The sequence below is a fragment of the Lissotriton helveticus genome, chromosome 5_1 (genome assembly GCF_964261635.1).
Source record: "Lissotriton helveticus chromosome 5_1, aLisHel1.1, whole genome shotgun sequence".
Taxonomy (NCBI): Eukaryota; Metazoa; Chordata; class Amphibia; order Caudata; family Salamandridae; genus Lissotriton; species Lissotriton helveticus.
The window spans coordinates 565402025-565423212 of NC_136065.1; the positions used below are offsets into that span (position 1 = coordinate 565402025).

Consider the following 21188-nt stretch of genomic DNA (forward strand, 5'->3'; position numbering starts at 1 on the left):
ACCTTAAGCCTGTGTCTCTATAATGCTTAAAAGGAAATTAATATGCCAGGCATAACTTCTTCATACCAAGGCATTGTAATGTATACGCAAGGGGCAACTACTTTATGCCAGAGGAACTGTAACGCCTAGAATGCCCACTGTATTCCAACTGACATCTATCCCAAAGACATCATATCATCAGCAATGTCCTAATATGCTAGGGAGCTGAGTCTTTACACCAGTGCCACCTCGAGAGATGCCATATTGACTAGACAGCAAACAATATCCTAGGAGAACCACTTTACAACTGGGCCACCATAATGACAGGAATGGCCATAATATGCAAAGGAGGGTCACCTTGTGTGGTGAGGGCACCAGATGACAGGAAAGGCAACCACACAATGCCTCCAGTGGTGGGAGTATCTGAAATATCCTAAAAGATTTGTGATCTCCGGGTAACACACATTGAGGCATGATGGTCCTATTGGCATTGCTATTAAACTGGAAGACTGTGGTAACAAGTGGCATGCAAAAGAAAACAATTACCAATGTCTATGATTAGGCTGCTGAAAAGAGCGCTGTCACTTTTAGGTGGGTGAGCTTTAACGTTGTATTTAGCTTGAAGCAAAGGTTGTAACCCTAAGATTTGCTAAAGAGTAAAGTTGCTTGCTGCACAGTAAATGCAGGTCGCAAAAAACCCAGTGGGGGAGTAGCTGATAGAAGATGGTCTGTGTGGGCCAGGCAAGTGACTCTAGGGACTAGTGAAGTAAGACTAAAAGCATCCAAGAGCTTTAATGTAAGGATCTCAAAAAGTGTGGATAAAATGGCTAGCAGAAAGGCTTTGAGGATTGTTGAGGGTTTCCACAGAGAGGGTAAAGGTCGGCTGAGGTCCTTTCTGGACTGGACTGTCAGTTACCTCTGAGCGGCAGCAGATGGATTCTCTGAGGCTATAAAACCAGCTGATGGTCTTAGAGAGCTGGGTAAGAGGCTGAGGGGGCCAGGAGAGGATGGTTTATGGTTTCTGTGGGATGATGGGCCTTGACAATCAGCATAAGGCATCTGAATGTCTTCAGGGATTAGTGGAAGGCTTCTATTGATTGCTGAACATTTAAGAGTCCACAGTGGGAATTTGAGTCTGGTGGCTACTTGGGTGAGGCTGAGATTCTGCAGGGCTGACCGATCAAAGTAGGGTGATTCATGGTGGGCTGATGGCAGGATGTGGGTGTCTGTGTGAAGGGAATGGCCAATAATGGAGATTTGACAGAGTGTGTGCCAGCAAAGGTAGCTGAGTATTGAAAGAATGGGTCTAAGGGACAGGTGCTGGTGATTGAAGACAATTATAAGATCTGGCGTTCTCTGAGTTCTGCTCGATGACTGACTGAGGGTGTCTGTGGAAAGGCAGAGAGTCTCTGATGATGGCTGAAGACTAGGATTACCTGGGTGCAGGTTTGGGATCTTTCAGGGTCACCCGAAGTTCAGTAAGGGCAGTCTGTGGGAGTTTGGGAAGTTCTGGGGAATAAGGGAGTCTCAAGCATCAGATAGCTGCCCTCCACCCTTCCACCTATTTCCACTGTAGGGGACCTGAGAATCTCGCTGGGAGACCCCGTTTCCATCCTCCCTCTGCCAGGCACAATTAGAGCTGAAGTGCTCAGAGCAGTCCACGATGTCTAACGCAGACCAATGTAATATTATTGGGTCAGGAGGACCCCGAAGGCAAGACTCTACCCTGAAGGCAAGATTCTAGGCTTGTATTTCTGCCCTCTGCACTATACCTGTACTGCTGCTGTCTGTGCTGTAACCAGTACCAATGACTGTGCAGTGTATGATCAGTGCATGAGGAAAGGTTGCACAGTTGCTATTGCTGCCTGTGCTTTGTGCACTACTATGCAGAGGGTTGTGTCATAAAACATTATTGGCTAGATGTAGGTGAGGGACATTTACCGATTCTAAAATACCGAATTTTACCGATTCGGCATTTTAGAATCGGTTAATACTATGTAGTGAAAAATTCGGTAAGTGTTACCCAATCGTTACGATTCGGTATTTACCGAATCGGTATTTACCGATTCGGTATTCCCCATTCATTCCTATGGGCCTGAATGGGAATTACTGAATCGGTAAATACCGATTCGGTAAAAGGAGAAAACATTGAAGGGTGGCGGGGTGTCACTTTGACACCCTGTTGCACCCCCCAATTGTGTATGGGTGCACATGTGGCACACATACATGCCCTAAGGGCATGTATGTCTGTCACATGGCACTGAAATAATCTGCATGAAATTGCTTTTTTAGGGGTTTTCGTTATTTACCACCAATTTGTAGTTGGTGGTAAATAACGAATCCTAACTCATTTAAGTGCTCCCTACATTAGGAATTCGGTAATTTACCGAATCGGTATTTAAGAATTCGGTAATTTACCGATTCCTTAAATTACCGATTCGGTAAATTACTGAATCCTTAGATTAGGCCCCTACATCAGAAAAGCCTATTACCAGTCGGTAACGGCCGAAATTTGGTAATTTCGGCCGTTACCGACCGGTAATAGGCTTCCTACATCTGGCCATATGTTTGCCCTGCTATCTGTATATATTAGCAAACTACATGCATGAGTATCTCTACAGCACTATGGGCCTGATTCATAAAGGGCCTTTGTTCTCGTGGAGGAGGCGCTGCAGTCATGGGGCGTGTCTCCCCATTCAGGGCGAAATTGCCACAATGAGAATTCTTATTTCAGAGATTCCGCTCTGAGTGCAGAGACTCCCTCACAACTGCGTCCCTATGTCTGCAGAACTCAAGGTTTGCCATTACATATTGAAGAAACCTACATCACTTGGGGTTTGGGCGGCACACATTTTCTTCTCTTTTACTAAAAGAAGGCTCAAAAAATAGTTTGAAGCAGTAGAGCTGCCATCGAACAGGTGTGGTGGGGCGGGGGATGGTGAAATGGAGAGAGGGGTGGGAGAAAATAAAAATATTTTTAAAAAGGCACTTACCTATACCGCCGACCGCCTCTTCTTCTTCCTCCGTCCTCCTTCCAAGAAAGCACCCAGCCTCCAGTGGTTCGGCGCACAGACAGGGACTGTCAGGCTGTGCATGTTCTCTACCCAGGCTGTAATATAGCCTGGGTGGAGAACATGCAGAGTGCGCATGAAGATTTGGCCAGCCCAAAACCATCATGCACTTTAGGTGCTGCCAACACTCCTCCCACTGTGACGCGGGGAGCCCAGCCCACCCCCCTGGCTCTAGCTGCCAGCTGAATGCAGAGGACAAAATGATAACAACAAACGTAATATCATTTTATTTTCTGTATTCAGCTTGCAGTTCAATCAGTGGGGGCGACGCACCTCCGCCTTAATGGAGGAGCCGCCACTGGTTTGAAGTCTTCCATATACTAGGTATGACTTATTGTACTTAGAGCACCATTTTGTATTTATGTGAACGCTCATTTGCTTCCTTTCAATTTCACAGATACAACTCCAACACTGATAAGGAGATGGTGATTTTGAAGATGGTGGATTTGAAAAACAATAGCCTAGGAATCATCAGGTACTTTATTTTAAAGTGTATCTTTTCATTGCATTTTCAGGCGAACTAACAATGAAACCTGAAAACACAATCATAATGACTGAAAATATCCTCAACTACTTGTATAAAGTGCTTTAAAATCAGTTTTTTTTGCTTTGAAGTGCCTCGGATAAAAGGTGTTAATATCCTGTGTAGAAATGTGTATGTATAATTGAAAAAGCGATGAAAGGCTGAGTTCACCGTACTGGAAACAGAACCTGTGACCACCATAATTTAAAAAAAAAAGACGTCTGTGGAGGGACATTAGTCACCTAAACTATAACTTTTCAGAATACTGAACCCAGAGTCAATGATCGTGAATGTCATATCAAACAAATGCGTGTGACTTTCTGCAATGTGTGCATAGAATGGTTACACGCTGCATTATTCACGGATACGCAATGACGAAATGTTCTAATAAATAAAGATGTGTGTATTTAACTATTTCTAAACTAAGTCATATGTAGTCTTTCAGCATTCAAATATATACATTCAGAGTGACTGGTAAATAGGATGCCATAACCAATTTATTTGCTTGAAAAAGTCCCTTGTTAGTGAGCGTGTAGTCACATTCCTGGATCATGCCTGTTCAGGAAACAACATTTGGGTCGTCTTATCGGGCTTGTTTTTAGAGAAAAGTTTGATAAATTATGTATTTTAAAGCTCATAGAGCCAGAAACATTGGTGAAAATTTGAAGCACTACATTTTGGCAGGGTGGGTGAAGTGAAATAAAGTGGCCGAAAGGCCACAGCTCCTGATATGGCTATGTTTGCCACCTGGCCGTTTATTTTAACCAGCATTACCAGTATTTTAATGCCCTTGCCAGTATGAAAATGAAGAAAAACACCTAAAGCTGGTATTTTCTCCCCTGATCAATATGTACTTTAAAGTTTGAACAGTGTGGTCTAAAGCTTCTTTAATGATCCACGATTGATAGGTAAAACTAAACAAAGGAAGAAACGCCATGTTAAGAAGGAATACAGACTTTTTAGGTCTTGCGCCTGCGTTGCACTGCGCAGCAGTGTCGTACAGCACGAGATCTTTAGTGAGTGATAAACGGGGTTTTAGCACTGACCTAGGAATCGCACAAACTCGTGAGTGTGCGATTCCTTTTGTGCTACCCCATTGGCCTTTGCGTGCGTCTTTTTATAAAGGACTGCACGCAATTGGCCAAAGGCGGGTGCGTTGCTCCGCCCACTGGCTATTGGTGTCTATTACGTGCTTGGTGAGCATAATAGACACCAATAGGCCGTGTGGTTTCAATTATCGTGCCCAGACACAGGCGCGAACATTGAAACCGCGGCTCGCTGTGGCGCGGGCGCACCACTAAGAAAGGATTTTGTATATGTGTGTGGAAAGAGAGATGGGCTGAGCGGCCGTCTCGCTCATCATGCTTTTGAATGTGGACTTCCCTGGTGGAATGTCATGATTTGAGTGCTGGAATGTGACGATAACTCGGGAGTTGCGGTGATAGAAGGGGGCTTAGTGATGTAAGTTATTACCATATAAACTTTGAGGGCTCGGGAGTGAGGAGAGGGGGGGAGCAGGAACCCCACCTAAGGGTCACCGAATATGCTAATGAGGCAGAGTAGGCAAGTACCAATCTCAAACAGGACCCTGTGCGGCCACTAGCGGTGTCGCGACACCCTGCTGCTCTCACTTGGACCCCAGCCTTAGTGGCGTAACGCAAAATGACAGTCTCCCCCTCCCCCTCACGTGCAGAATATGACGAGGGGTCCTAGAGTCTCCTATCTTAGAGATAGTCATTAGCTGAACACAGGGGGACTTGAGGGGATTGTGCTCTATCACAGCTCTCTTTAGATGGCTCCGACTTCTGATTCCCGCTGCGCTCATTGGCTGTCATACTGCTGCTTTACTCCCCACTGCACTCTTCCAGCTGCCAAACAGGAACCTGGCCACCATACTGCGGTCGCCGAACACCATACTGCCCTCGCCAGCCTGCCATAATGTACTCCCTGGCTGTCACACTGTACTCCCCGCCATACACACCACCCCAACTCTCACCCGCTCCTACTACCCCCTCTGTGCTTCAGATCTCCCATAGTGCACCGCCGGAATTCATACTGCACTCCCACATACTCCCTTCCAGCTACACTGCAGTCTGCGGGCTCCGTAGTTTGGTCTCACTGCTCTTCCGGGGACATTAGCTGCTACTCCTAAACTCTACTTTACTGCTCCCTCTCACCACCCCATCGCTTCCTCCGGTACCCGCGGCTGCCATCCAGTGTACACCCTGTGCAGTCCTTGAATGGAATATTACACCCCGGATCCACTGGAATGGTGCACTGCTTTACTTCTGGTTGCCATACTGGTTCTGTCCTCACAAGCTGTCACACTGCACCCCGCAGCACTGCACTTCCTACACACCGTACTGCATTCCTCTGCTGCTGCCATGCACACCCTCGAATGCCAGGCTGCCAGGGGCGTTGTTATTAGCAGTGCAACAGGTGCAGTGCTACCATGGTCCAACCGTGGGGCACTCACTAATGGATTTTTTTAAAAACTACAAACCCATGGGATGGGGCCTATTTCACTTGCTTGCATTGGGTCTTCTGATGCCCTTGCTACGCCACTGTCACACCTTGTTGCAGGACTGCACTCCAGCAGGCTATATTGCACTCCTTTCGATATTACACTGCACTACGCATCTCCTAGACTACTCTGACTGTCTGTCAAACTACATTTCTGGCTGTGCTACCGCTCTCTTCAACTACTAGTTTGCACTTAGTTGCATGACTGCACCTCCTGGTTGCCAAACTTCATGCTCTGTCTGCCAAAGATCACCTGACAACAATATTGCATACCATCTGACTGCCAGTCTGAAGTCTGGGCAATACTGCACTCCTCTAGCTGTTGTATTATACTGCTCAGGCTACTAAACTGCACTTACAGGCTGCCACCCAGCATCCTACGACCGTACTGTACTTTGGGACACATGTATGACTGTTTTTAGCCGTTAAAAACGGGTATTCGACCTTTTTCAGGGGCGGCTCCTGAGCTATGGCAGAGGAGCATCGCCGCACTGCTTTTAAGCAGTGCATCGTAAAGGAAATATAAATGATAATAACTTAGAGTTATTATCATTTTATGTTTCTTGCCTCTTTGGGGTGGGTGGACCGCCCAAACCAGTCATGCGCACTTTCCCCCTTCTCCATGCAGACTGCATTACTGCCTGCATGGAGGACAAGCCCAGGCCGCAATTTCCTGGTTGAACGTCGAAACCAGACGCTCAAAACCAATCACAACGCTGCATTGCAGTGTTGTGATTGGTCGGGGTGCCTGGGTGCTTACCATTTTTTTTTTGTATGGCCTACAGGAGCAATACCCGTAAACCACGTTGGGATTGGGGTAGATAATATTGTACAAACATATATGGTATCCCAACTGGTATTAGTTAAAGACAATTAACATTGTACATGTTAAAAACATTGTAAGGAAGGACAAAAGAGACTCATAAATTAGTCATACATGTGCCTGTGGCATCATATTTATCCAAAACAAAGGTAAAACAAGTTACAGTTGTAGCAGCACTGTAAAGAAACAAATTGGTACAACCCTAATTGTACTCGGTGCTCAAAGGGTGCAAGTGGTGTGCACGGTGGCGACGCAAGTGACAATATAAACAGCAAAATAGACGGCGTAAGGTGACTGGTGCATAAGTATATACAGTGAGTTATGACAATAATGTGGTTCCAGCAGTATTATGGTACATTTGGAGGCTGGCAATAGTCATAGGTGAACCACATTGCATGTTCGCGCCTTCAATTGCGCTGTATGGTCGACGGCGTTTCGATCCTCATGGTTCAGGATCTTCATCAGGACTGGGTTGAATAATGGACAGTGCTGTACAGGAGGGGAGAAGGGAGGGATGGATAGGCATGGGGACGGGAGCGATTGCTTGGCACGGTGCGCGGGGAGGGCTGGCAAGGAGAGAGGGTGGAGGGATGTGTCGGGGGGGTTTGGGGAGGTGGATTTTTTTGGGGTGGGGCGAGTGGCGGTGCAGAAGAGCGTACCAGTAATGGACGGTCCTGGGTAGTGATTCTAAGTGGTTTGAAGGGTGGGTAGAAGTCCTCAACCATGCATTGGTGCCTAAGTGATCATGACGTTAGCTAGAGAACACGGTAAGGTCGGTGGAGGTCGGTTAGAATAAGCAGTCTTGGGACTGGGGGAAGAGCGCTGCGGCGGGGCGCGATGTAAAGAGCTGGGGGCAGCGGGAGGCGGAGGGCTCACCTCAAGAGTGAAGCGGCTGGAAATCCTGATGAGGTAGACTTCTATGTTTGGAAGTTAGGTAGCCTGGTGGCGCATTCATCAGACTGGCTCAACGGCGATTAAGCCTGCAAGTAAACCGAGAGTGAGGTGCGGGGATGGGCCAGAAGACCGCCATACAATGAGCGGGAGCGACTGCTTACCTCGAGGCTGGGGCCCATTAGAACGAGAACCGATGATCCGTTCTAGAGGTAACCTGCGGGAGTAGGAGTCGTGATCCGTCAGGTGGGGGCGGCGATCCAGGAGTAATCGGTGCGGGCAGGAGTGAATCTAGGGGAGAGAGACAGAGCCATGAGATGACCTGTGACCCAGGAATAGCCGTAGTGTAAGAGGGGAAGGGACAGAGCACCTACCTCTCGCCGTGGTCGGTCCCGAGTGAATCCAGGTTGCCAAGGGGACGACGGCAACTCTGGTGGGAAAGGGCCAGGCAGGGGGGCGTGGCAAGTTGTCAAGGAAACGTCCAAGCCTCTGGTGGGAGGAGGACGGGGCGGAATCGATCGACCGGGAGCCGGGGGGAGTAGCAACAGAAGCTAGGGCGGGCCGGTGGGGGGAGTGGCAACAGATACTGGGGTGGGTCAGGACACTGAAATTAGGGAACGCAGTAAGGTGCTGAGAGATGAAACTAGCAAGGCACTTGGCAATTCGAGGCGGTCAGGACGATAGAGTGGCACAAAGTATCGACTCATAACGAACCAGTGGAGTAGACTGAAAACATGGTAGAGACACAAGAAGCATAATAGTAAACGTATGTTCTAGTGACTAAATCACATGTTCAGGGAACCTGATTGTAAAGTTTGCATGTACATGGGAGGTGCCACCCCGGGGGTACATATGTTATAATGGCAGTTACACATTACAGGGTTAGATCTGTAAAAATACAATTAGACATTACAGGGTGATGATGTATAAGACCAATTACATATGTATATGTACCAACTCAGGGATAAAGGTGTGTTGGACATATCTAATTATCATGTATACAGTAAGGAAAGGCTATGTGTAGCAATGATGGAAAGGAGTGGTCAGGGTCGGTAGGAGGAAGTCATTGTACGAGATCAGATCGCAATGGTGCTGTTCCACTCATCGATAGTGTTCAATCCGTTGGCAACGGAGTCGCATAGTGTCATCCATTTACATTCACATTTGTTTAGCAGGATTTTGATGTCCCCGCCTCTCTGTGGTAGAGTGACTTGTTCTATCACCTGCCATGTGATTTCGGTATCTCGGTGGCTTTTCTCAAGGTAGTGGGTGACCAGAGGTGCCGTGATCACCTTGCAGTTGATCCGACTCTTACGTTGAATGATTCTGTCCTTAATAGTCTGGGTAGTTTGTCCAACAATCAACACATGAATAATCTGGTGGTCTAGTGAGGAATAAAAAACTACAAAGACTCCAAAGGCAGGATCCAAAGTGAACACTTGCCAAAATTACAGCTAGTGATAACTATAGTCCCTGAAACATGTGCAACTCCATGACAGAAGAAACCCTGAGGAGGGGAGGAAAGAATGAGGATTTCCATCAACTGCCCTTCGTGGCCGGGAAACATCCTTTACAACGCAACTTTTACCACGCAGTGCCTTTACGACGCAACTATTACAACGCATGTCAGTACAACGCATTGTGCTGGGGGGCGCTCTAGGATAGGGAATAGATTTAATTTACTATCCAACACCTTCCCTACTATCCACGGGGACTGGAGTTGGAATAGTAAATTAAACTATTCACTATCCAGCACCCCAAAGCGCTATGCATTGTAAAAGCATGCGTTGTAAAAACTGCGTCGTAACAGCATGCGTGGTAAAACATGTGTTAGACCTGGCACCTTGGCGTGGGTTTCCCTTCCACTTTTTGCTGTTGTGCCTCAAATGTTTTGCTGGTGTCTGCTACTCAGGGCACTGCGCCACGGCCAACCCGTGCCGCAGTGCAAGTGCTCCCTACTGTAAAGTGTACATGTGATTGATGTCCATGATTGGTTCATTGGATTTACTGTTAGTCCCTAGTAAAGTGCACTAGGAGTGCCAGGGCTTGTGAATGCCAATACTGCTAGTGGGCCTGCAGCGCTGGTTGCGCCACCCACAGAAGCAGCCTTAAAATGTGTCTAGGGTCTGCCATTGCAGAACCTGCGTGCAGTCTGGTACTGTCACCCTGGCTGGGCAAGTGCACACACTTGCCAGCCCCTGAACCTTCCCTTAACTTCATATTAGTCACCCCTATAGTAGGCCTGAGGGCAGGGTGCATTGTAGTGTAAGGTAGAACATGCCCTGATGTGTGTGGCATGTTCTAATAGTGAATTCCTACCAAATTCGTTTTCACTATTGTAAGGCTACCTGTTCCCTTCTAGGCCAGATGGGCTGCTGGAATTATTACACTCTATAATCCCAGCAGGCTCAGGGAACATGGTAGAAATTCGTGTTTAGTATGCCTGAACTCAGAATAATAAAATACTTCTTTTAGTAAAGTTTATTTTAATATCCTGTGTTTGCAAATGCTACTTTTAGAAAGTTAGCATTTGCTTGCCTAACCATTTCAGCCCGCCTCTGCTTGGATGTGGATCTGACTGTCTGGTGTGTGTGAGTGACAGGGCTGGGAGTTGACAGGTAGTGATTAGCAGGAGGACCCCTTAGTGGGTGGTGGGAGTTTCCCCTGAATGATGCATCAGGCTGTGCTCCTGCCTCCACAATGCTGGCTCCGCCCTCCTGGGGAGCGACTGATGACTCAGCCTGCACCTGGCCCAGGAAGGACCGAAGCTTGTAAACAAAGTGCTCAGGCCACTCCTGCCCTCTCAATGCCGGCTCCGCCCCCCTGGGGAGCGGCTGATGTGCCTGCCCTCACACTGTATGCAGAAGCCAGAAGTACCCACAACAAGTGCTCAGAGACTGGAGCAGTTATGCAGAGGCCCCCCTGGCTTGCTAGAACAAAAGAAACTGGGTATAAAAGAAGGAGCCCTGCTCCTTGTAAATTAGATCCTGTTTGTGCTACAAGAGAAACTCTGCCCGAAGAGAAGGACCTGGAAGGACTACAAGGAGGAGTGCTGACTCTGGCCTGTGTCTGGTGCCTTGCTGCCAAAGGAGAGGAAGAGAAAAAGACTACAAGAGACTTTTACTTTATTTTGAACTTTGTGCCAAACTCTGCTAAAAGATCTCCAAGGGCTTGCTGCTGAACTTGCCCCCTGACCAGCGCTCCAGGAACAGTGAGCGCTAACCCCTGACCAACGCATCTGCTGTGTGTGCTGCTTATCGCTGCAGCGCTGTCTGAGGAAGACAAGAGCATCAAGCCCCCCGGCACACCGTGACCGTGGGTGAGCAGATCGCCATAGCAACGTGAAGCCCAGCCGCCGCTGGCCTGAACACCGTGACGGCATCTGCACCTGGCCCCACGAGAGCAAAGTAACGGAGGACCCGTCCGGTCCAAGCACCGGAGTCTACTGGGCACAAGCGCCGTGGATTCCCCCGCAAAGACGGACTGCCGCCCTTGTCATCTCCCTCGCTATCAGCGTCTGGCCTGCTGCCCCGCTGAAGGGACATCACCGCGATCGGCACTTTGGCTGGGTACGTCCCGCACTTGGGGACCGTACTGCCACTGCGCCACACCCAGCTGCCGCCGTCAGGACGGACGAGAAGACGGAGTAAAAGGACCTGAGCCCCCATCGAGCACCGCCGCCCTGGGTGACCCGTGACCTGCTGCCTCGAGCCGCAGCTCGCACCGCCCGTCAAGGAAGCAACGCGACGTGGGACAGTTCCCCCTTCAGCCGCCCTCTCCGAGGATCACCACAAGAAGTGAAAGGTACTGTCTTTGCCCCTCCGCGGCGCGAGCGTCCTGCAATCTGAGCTCGCACCGCGCGGTCTGACCTCAGGCACCCCGGGAGCCTCACCGCTGCTGTTTGCTTGGCAGCGCGAGCCGCCCCAGAGTCAGAGGCGTGCTCTGCTCTTGGCCCCCGAGGCCCCGCCTGACGCTCCCCGAGGCCCGCGGCCCCCTCTCCCCGAGTCGAGCCCCGAAGGGTGACTCATTTCGAGAGCGGAGACAGCGGGAAGCGCCTTGAAGCGCTATAAGACACTGGAACCTTTCTAAAGCTGGGCAGAAGGCCCAAAAGACCGCATTTATTCAAGAACTGTGCCTTTTTCATAAAGAGTAACTGGAACCTGCATTTGAAGTAACCAAGACTGTATTTACAAGCCTGCTTGAGATTTATATAAAGAACATATATTTTTACAAATACAGTTTGGTGTCATTGTGTGGTGGGTTGGTTGTGATGGTGTGATATTGCAAATGTTTAACCCTACATGCCCCAGAGATTAGCCTAAGACTGCTTAAGCCACACTACCTAGAGGGTAAGCAGAGGTTGTCTTGAAGGTAACCCTCAGCCCTGACGAGGAAGAGAGAGGCCCTGCTTGCCGCCAGTGTTGCACTGCGCCAACCAGAGACTCCCCCTTCCTACATTGGACGCAGCGGTGAGGATTCGCGAATTTACATTTGCAGTGTTTTACCTTAGCTACTGACCATTGCATAGTGATTACAGTCCAGTAACTTAGCCACAGACTTTTTGATTTTTAATTTTGCTAAAAAAAAAGAAGATCCCTAGTGTTGCAAGCATGCCTGGCACAAACAGCGTTGATGGGGCGGAATCCCTGACCTCTGAGGTGTTGGAGGTAGAATGGGACCCATCAAAGTTGGATGACTACAAGAGGAAAGAACTGTGGAGCTTTATAAAGAAGTTCAAGGTTCCCCATGCAGGGTGCAGGAACAAGGATGATTTCTACAGGGCCCTGAAAGCCTGGAGTGAATCAAGGGATGCGCCTGTGGATCCTGTGATACCTGAGCGACCAGACAGCGTCCACAGCTTTGGCAGAGGCCTGTCGCCAGAGGAGCTGGCAGACAGACAGGCAACCAGGGATCATGAGATCAAGATGGCAGAATTGAATTTGAAGGGCCAAATGGAGCTTGAAAGCAAAAAAATGGCTCTGGAAGAAAGAAAACTCCAGTTTGAGTTTGATGTGAAAATGAGGGAGATGAGTCTAAAAGAGAAAGCCTTGGATCGTCCTCCCTCTGGTGGCAGCACAACGCCGGTGCAGGTAGAGTCAAGAGTGCACATCCCCAAAGATGTAGTTAAAGAGTTCTTTAAGGGGGATGACATAGGACAGTGGTTTAGGGCATATGAGGTAGCCATGCTTTCCCACCGGGTCCCTGAGAAGGATTGGGGAGCGGGGTTATGGGGAAGGTTCCTTAGCGAAGGAAGGGACACCCTGCTAGATTTGCCCACTGAAGACCAGAGATCCTATCCCCATATGAAAGAAGCTTTAATGACCAGGTATGGGCTTACCCCTGAAATGTATAGGCAGAAGTTTAGGGGGTGTAATAAGCGGCCTGGGAATACGTATGTGGAGTTTGTGACTTTTTTTTGCAGAGCACTGGATGGTTGGGTGAAGGGTAACAAAGTGAATGATTTTCAAGGTCTCTTTGATTTAATTGCATGGGAGCACTTGTCTGATCAATGTTTTCCTGAGTTACGCCAGCACCTGATTGATAGCAAGTTGTCCAACCCGAGGAAACTTGCTGAGGAGGCGGACCGCTGGCTCAGCACCAGGGTCCACAAGGGTCCAGTGGGAGACTCCGCCAAGGGTGGGCAGGGTCCCCAGTAGAAGAGTGGGGGGGACAAGGGAAAACAGAAAGGGTTCCAAAAAGGCCCCCAAAGTAATCCCCAAGGGGACCAGCAGAAAGGTTCTCAGCCTCCCCCACCCCCTAAGCAGAATGGGGCCCCGACAGGTCGACCTGTTCCAAAGGGGCCCTTCAATTGTTACAAATGTGGTGACCCGGGGCACATAGCCAGTGACCCCAAGTGTCGCCTGTTTGGGAAACCAGCACCCACTGGTGCTCCGCCCCGACAAGTGACCAGTGTTCACTTAGGAGAAGAAGTGATGGTCCCGGGGGGTGGAGATCCTGTTCAGATGACCCTAGTCTCACTAGGAGACAGTGAGATGGTCCCTACAAGCTACCTGCCCTCTAACACTAAAAAATATGGGCAGGTGGTTACCATCAATGGTAAGAAAGCTGAGGCTCTTAGAGACACAGGAGCCAGTGTGACTGCAGTGAGGCATCACCTGGTGTCTCAGGAGCAGGTTGTACCCCATGCCTACTGTAGGGTTGTCAACGCTGACAATTCAGAGAGTCAGTGCCCGATGGCTCAAGTTCCCTTCGAGTGGGGGGGGGTCTCTGGTACTCTGCAGGTCTGTGTGAGGAAAGCCATGCCTGTTGACTGTTTGCTAGGGAATGACTTGGAGGACTCCCCTTGGGAAAAGGTGGAGAAAACGACTCACCTGAAGATGGTGGGTCTACCTGACTGGGCGTGCGTGACCACCCGGTCAATGGTAGCCAGTAGGGGTGATCAAGAGGTCCTGGGGCCGGACGGAGAGGCCCAGGAACCGGCCTTAGGGAGAAGGCGCAGGGTGCGCGGGAAACCGGCCCCTGAAGTTCCCACGGTCCAGGAGGAAGCAGACCTTGAGGGGGATGCCCTGGAGCCTACTGGGGAACAGATTGCCGAACTGGGGGACCTGCCTGAGCTGACCCATTGGCAGCAAGAAGGAGGCCCCTCCAGGGAGGAATTCTGCAGGGAGCAGAAAGAATGCCCTTCTCTCGTGGGTATGCGGCAGCAGGCTGCAGACCAGGCCAATGGTGTTCAGGCCAAAACACATTATGTGTACTGGGAGAATGACCTCCTGTACTCAGAGCCTAAGGCTGCTGAACCTGGGTCAGCCCGTGTGCTGGTGGTACCCCAGAAGTTCAGAGCCTTCCTACTGGGACTGGCTCATGATGTGCCTTTAGCAGGACATTTGGGGATGGACAAGACCTATGACAGGCTTGTCACCCACTTCTACTGGCCCCAAATGCACAAGAGCTCAGATGCTCATTGTAGGACCTGTCCAACTTGCCAGGCAAGCGGGAAGTGCGGAGGGAAGAACAAGGCTCCCCTCCAACCCTTCCCTGTGGTCAGTACGCCATTCCAACGAGTGGGTATTGATATTGTTGGGCCTCTGGACCCCAAGACAGCCATGGGCAACAGGTTCATCCTGGTCTTGGTGGATCATGCCACCCGGTACCCTGAAGCCATCCCTCTGAGGACAGTGACGGCGCCCGTGGTGGGGCGTGCACTAATGGGAATTTTCTCCAGAGTGGGGTTCCCTCTAGAGGTGGTGAGCGACAGAGGGACCAACTTCATATCCAAGTATATGAAGTCCCTTTGGCAAGAGTGTGGTGTAACCTACAAGTTCACCACACCTTACCATCCCCAAGGAAATGGGTTGGTTGAAAGATTTAACCGAACCCTGAAGGGCATGATCATGGGCCTGGAAGGTCCAATGAGGCGTAAGTGGGACGTCCTCTTACCATGCCTGCTCTTTGCATACCGCGAGGTGCCACAGAAGTCTCTAGGGTTCAGCCCCTTTGAGCTGCTGTATGGCCACCCCGTGAGAGGACCACTGAGTTTGGTAAAGGAAGGCTGGGAGCAATCTCCCAGGAAACCTCCCCAGAATGTATATAGCTACATGCTGGCCTTCAGAAACCAAACCAGGCGCTTCAGACAACTTGCTGAGGCAAATCTGGAAGCAAGCCAGGAGGAGATGAAGCGGTGGTACGACCAGAATGCCACTCTGGTAGAGCTTCAGCCTGGACAGGAGGTGTATGTCTTGGCCCCAGTGGAACCCTGTGCACTTCAGGATAAGTGGACAGGCCCATTTGAGGTTGTGGAGCGCAAGAGCTCAGTGACATACTTGGTGGACATGAAGACGCCCCGGAATCCTTTAAGGGTCTTACATGTCAACCGCCTCAAGCCCCACTTGAAAAGGTCCGAAGTGGGCATGCTGTTGGCCACTGATGATGGAATGGAAGAGGAGTCTGAGCCTCTTCCTGACCTCTTAGTGGCCTGTGAGAAAGATGGGTCAGTGGATGGAGTTAACCTCTCACCCACCCTGACCCCTGAGCAACAGGAAGACTGCCGCCAGTTGCTGGGGCAGTTTCCAGACCTGTTCTCCCTGGTTCCTAGTGTCACAGATTGGTGCGTCCATGATGTGGACACAGGGGACAGCTTACCTGTGAAGCACAAGGCTTACAGGGTAACTGACAGGGTACGGGCCTGCATCAAGGAGGAGGTCTCCAAGATGCTTGCTCTTAGGGTGGTTGAGTCTTCCAGCAGTCCTTGGTCCAGCCCCGTGGTCTTGGTCCCAAAGGCTGCTGCGCCGGGAGCCACACCTGAACTCCGGTTCTGTGTGGACTACAGAGGACTCAATTCAGTCACCAAGACTGACGCGCACCCTATCCCCAGAGCTGATGAGCTCATTGATCGGCTAGGGGCTGCCCGGTACCTCAGCACGTTTGATTTAACGTCTGGGTACTGGCAGATCGCCTTGACCGATGGGGCAAAGGAGAGGTCAGCATTCTCCACACCAGATGGGCATTTCCAGTTCCGGGTTATGCCATTTGGGATGAAGAATGCCCCTGCCACCTTTCAGAGGTTGGTCAACCAGGTGTTGGTCGGGCTGGATGAGTTCAGTGCCGCCTACCTGGATGACATCGCAGTGTTCAGTGGCACCTGGCCAGAACACCTGCGGCACCTCTGGGAAGTGTTGATGGCGCTGCGCAAGGCAGGCCTCACAATCAAGGCAAGCAAGTGCCAGATTGGGCAGGGTTCAGTGGTGTACTTGGGACACCAAGTGGGGAGTGGCAAGGTGGCACCCTTGCAACCCAAAATTGAGACCATCCTGGCTTGGGAACCCCCCAAGACCCAGACTGCAGTGAGAGCCTTCCTGGGGCTCACTGGGTATTACAGGAGGTTTGTCAAGGGCTATGGCACTATTGTGACCCCCTTGACAGAACTGACTTCTAAGAAGCAGCCCAGGAATGTGATTTGGACTGACACCTGTCAGAAGGCTTTTGACACCCTGAAGACTGCCATGTGCACGGCGCCCGTGCTCCTGGCTCCTGATTTCTCCAAGGAATTCATAGTGCAAACAGACGCTTCAGAGCATGGTGTAGGGGCTGTTCTCTCACAGATGACTGAGGAGGGCTGGGACCAACCCGTAGCCTTCATCAGTAGGAGGTTACTTCCACGGGAAAGTAGGTGGAGTGCAATAGAGCGAGAAGCATTTGCTGTGGTCTGGGCGCTGAAGAAGCTAAGACCCTACTTGGTTGGGTCTCACTTCCGGGTTCAGACGGACCACAGGCCCCTCAGATGGTTGATGCAAATGAGGGGTGAAAACCCAAAACTGTTGAGGTGGTCCATCTCCCTACAGGGTATGGACTTCACGGTGGAACACCGCCCTGGCACAGATCACGCCAACGCTGATGGTCTGTCCAGATTTTTCCGCCTTAGTGATGAGGAACTCCCTGGGGAAGGGTAGTTCTCCCCACATTTCAGCTGGAGGGGACACGTGTTAGACCTGGCACCTTGGCGTGGGTTTCCCTTCCACTTTTTGCTGTTGTGCCTCAAATGTTTTGCTGGTGTCTGCTACTCAGGGCACTGCGCCACGGCCAACCCGTGCCGCAGTGCAAGTGCTCCCTACTGTAAAGTGTACATGTGATTGATGTCCATGATTGGTTCATTGGATTTACTGTTAGTCCCTAGTAAAGTGCACTAGGAGTGCCAGGGCTTGTGAATGCCAATACTGCTAGTGGGCCTGCAGCGCTGGTTGCGCCACCCACAGAAGCAGCCTTAAAATGTGTCTAGGGTCTGCCATTGCAGAACCTGCGTGCAGTCTGGTACTGTCACCCTGGCTGGGCAAGTGCACACACTTGCCAGCCCCTGAACCTTCCCTTAACTTCATATTAGTCACCCCTATAGTAGGCCTGAGGGCAGGGTGCATTGTAGTGTAAGGTAGAACATGCCCTGATGTGTGTGGCATGTTCTAATAGTGAATTCCTACCAAATTCGTTTTCACTATTGTAAGGCTACCTGTTCCCTTCTAGGCCAGATGGGCTGCTGGAATTATTACACTCTATAATCCCAGCAGGCTCAGGGAACATGGTAGAAATTCGTGTTTAGTATGCCTGAACTCAGAATAATAAAATACTTCTTTTAGTAAAGTTTATTTTAATATCCTGTGTTTGCAAATGCTACTTTTAGAAAGTTAGCATTTGCTTGCCTAACCATTTCAGCCCGCCTCTGCTTGGATGTGGATCTGACTGTCTGGTGTGTGTGAGTGACAGGGCTGGGAGTTGACAGGTAGTGATTAGCAGGAGGACCCCTTAGTGGGTGGTGGGAGTTTCCCCTGAATGATGCATCAGGCTGTGCTCCTGCCTCCACAATGCTGGCTCCGCCCTCCTGGGGAGCGACTGATGACTCAGCCTGCACCTGGCCCAGGAAGGACCGAAGCTTGTAAACAAAGTGCTCAGGCCACTCCTGCCCTCTCAATGCCGGCTCCGCCCCCCTGGGGAGCGGCTGATGTGCCTGCCCTCACACTGTATGCAGAAGCCAGAAGTACCCACAACAAGTGCTCAGAGACTGGAGCAGTTATGCAGAGGCCCCCCTGGCTTGCTAGAACAAAAGAAACTGGGTATAAAAGAAGGAGCCCTGCTCCTTGTAAATTAGATCCTGTTTGTGCTACAAGAGAAACTCTGCCCGAAGAGAAGGACCTGGAAGGACTACAAGGAGGAGTGCTGACTCTGGCCTGTGTCTGGTGCCTTGCTGCCAAAGGAGAGGAAGAGAAAAAGACTACAAGAGACTTTTACTTTATTTTGAACTTTGTGCCAAACTCTGCTAAAAGATCTCCAAGGGCTTGCTGCTGAACTTGCCCCCTGACCAGCGCTCCAGGAACAGTGAGCGCTAACCCCTGACCAACGCATCTGCTGTGTGTGCTGCTTATCGCTGCAGCGCTGTCTGAGGAAGACGAGAGCATCAAGCCCCCCGGCACACCGTGACCGTGGGTGAGCAGATCACCATAGCAACGTGAAGCCCAGCCGCCGCTGGCCTGAACACCGTGACGGCATCTGCACCTGGCCCCACGAGAGCAAAGTAACGGAGGACCCGTCCGGTCCAAGCACCGGAGTCTACTGGGCACAAGCGCCGTGGATTCCCCCGCAAAGACGGACTGCCGCCCTTGTCATCTCCCTCGCTATCAGCGTCTGGCCTGCTGCCCCGCTGAAGGGACATCACCGCGATCGGCACTTTGGCTGGGTACGTCCCGCACTTGGGGACCGTACTGCCACTGCGCCACACCCAGCTGCCGCCGTCAGGACGGACGAGAAGACGGAGTAAAAGGACCTGAGCCCCCATCGAGCACCGCCGCCCTGGGTGACCCGTGACCTGCTGCCTCGAGCCGCAGCTCGCACCGCCCGTCAAGGAAGCAACGCGACGTGGGACAGTTCCCCCTTCAGCCGCCCTCTCCGAGGATCACCACAAGAAGTGAAAGGTACTGTCTTTGCCCCTCCGCGGCGCGAGCGTCCTGCAATCTGAGCTCGCACCGCGCGGTCTGACCTCAGGCACCCCGGGAGCCTCACCGCTGCTGTTTGCTTGGCAGCGCGAGCCGCCCCAGAGTCAGAGGCGTGCTCTGCTCTTGGCCCCCGAGGCCCCGCCTGACGCTCCCCGAGGCCCGCGGCCCCCTCTCCCCGAGTCGAGCCCCGAAGGGTGACTCATTTCGAGAGCGGAGACAGCGGGAAGCGCCTTGAAGCGCTATAAGACACTGGAACCTTTCTAAAGCTGGGCAGAAGGCCCAAAAGACCGCATTTATTCAAGAACTGTGCCTTTTTCATAAAGAGTAACTGGAACCTGCATTTGAAGTAACCAAGACTGTATTTACAAGCCTGCTTGAGATTTATATAAAGAACATATATTTTTACAAATACAGTTTGGTGTCATTGTGTGGTGGGTTGGTTGTGATGGTGTGATATTGCAAATGTTTAACCCTACATGCCCCAGAGATTAGCCTAAGACTGCTTAAGCCACACTACCTAGAGGGTAAGCAGAGGTTGTCTTGAAGGTAACCCTCAGCCCTGACGAGGAAGAGAGAGGCCCTGCTTGCCGCCAGTGTTGCACTGCGCCAACCAGAGACTCCCCCTTCCTACAACATGCGTTGTAATGTCGTACATCCTTCGTGGCCAGTGTCATCATTTGGAATTCCAAAGCACCCCTATCACCTCAGCTCTTCTGGCAGCAAGCCAAAAGCTGGTGAACTGAGTGAACTAGGCGTAAAAAGAGACCAATGAAACCAGAGGAAAGATTGATAGCCTGGTTATCCAAAAGGTATACTGGCCAAATCAATCAAAAAGGCCTAGGAACCCCGGAGAGGGCGGTGCCTCCCTCCACCTGAGTCTGAGCCAGGTGAGGTGAGCTTGATAACTCACACAGGATAGGCATGAATAGCCATCCATCCTGTATAGAGGTACTGTAAATGATAGTCGCAAGTAATAGCACTGTGACAAGTTCATGTTTTTGTTACCTTGTGCATTTTTGTTTCACTGTTTTCGAACTGCACTACCAAAGCTACTACCACTAGGTCCTGAAGAAAGCCGGGGTTCCTAGGCCCATTACGGCTGAAACTAGTAGACCACAACATCAGGCAGATTTGTTACACACCGACACTATGACTTTTATTAAGTTCAACAGCAGTCATCAATAAAATGTTTGGATTGCTGCTGAATCTTTTTTAAACTTCACTTTCACTTAGCTATCTCCATTGCACTGTATTTTTGATTGATTTGGCCAGTATACCTTTTGGATAACCAGGCTATCAATCTTTCCTGTGGTTTCATTGGTCTCTTTTTACGCCTAGTTCACCAGCTTTTGGCTTGCTGCCAGAAGAGCTGAGGTGATAGGGGTACTTTGGAATTCCAAATGATGACACTGGCCACGAAGGGCAGTTGATGGAAATCCTCATTCTTTCCTCCCCTCCTCATGGTTTCTTCTGTCATGGAGTCGCACATGTTTCAGGGATTATAGTTATCACTAGCTGTAATTTTGGCAAGTGTTCACTTTGGATCCTGCCTTTGAAGTCTTTGTAGTTTTTTATTCCTCACTAGACCACCAGATTATTCATGTGTTGATTATTATAGAATTTGGGGATTGAATCTGGTTAGGTCTATAAATATTCTCCCTGTGACCCTTGCTTTCTCGTGGAGTGGTGTTTTGTAGTTTGTCCAAGATACAGGAGTTTGCAGGGGCACTGGATGGCGTAGACCACATTTTCAGATGTACAGTTCGTTTGATGTTTAAGTTTATGTGTTCTGTCTTTGTAGAGGAACACTTTAGTGTTGGTAGTGAGTTTGCATACGGATTAGTTTTGGCATTTGAAATGGCCGATGACTGGTGGGAGCCCCCACGCAGCAGTAATTGTCTGTTTGGCCGTTGGTTTTTTGGGCCACGTGATGGCATGAACGA

General features: G+C 50.4%; 1 protein-coding gene across 6 annotated transcripts in view; it reads left to right on the forward strand.

Moving 5' to 3' along the window:
• The window catches only part of ASAH2 (N-acylsphingosine amidohydrolase 2), a 434557-nt gene that overhangs the window by 128123 nt on the left and 285246 nt on the right, over positions 1–21188 (forward strand). For all 6 annotated transcript variants that reach the window (XM_078642909.1, XM_078642906.1, XM_078642910.1 and 3 more), the window contains one exon: positions 3448–3525. In XM_078642909.1, the coding sequence (XP_078499035.1) occupies positions 3448–3525 (78 nt within the window). The remainder of the gene's footprint in view (positions 1–3447; positions 3526–21188) is intronic.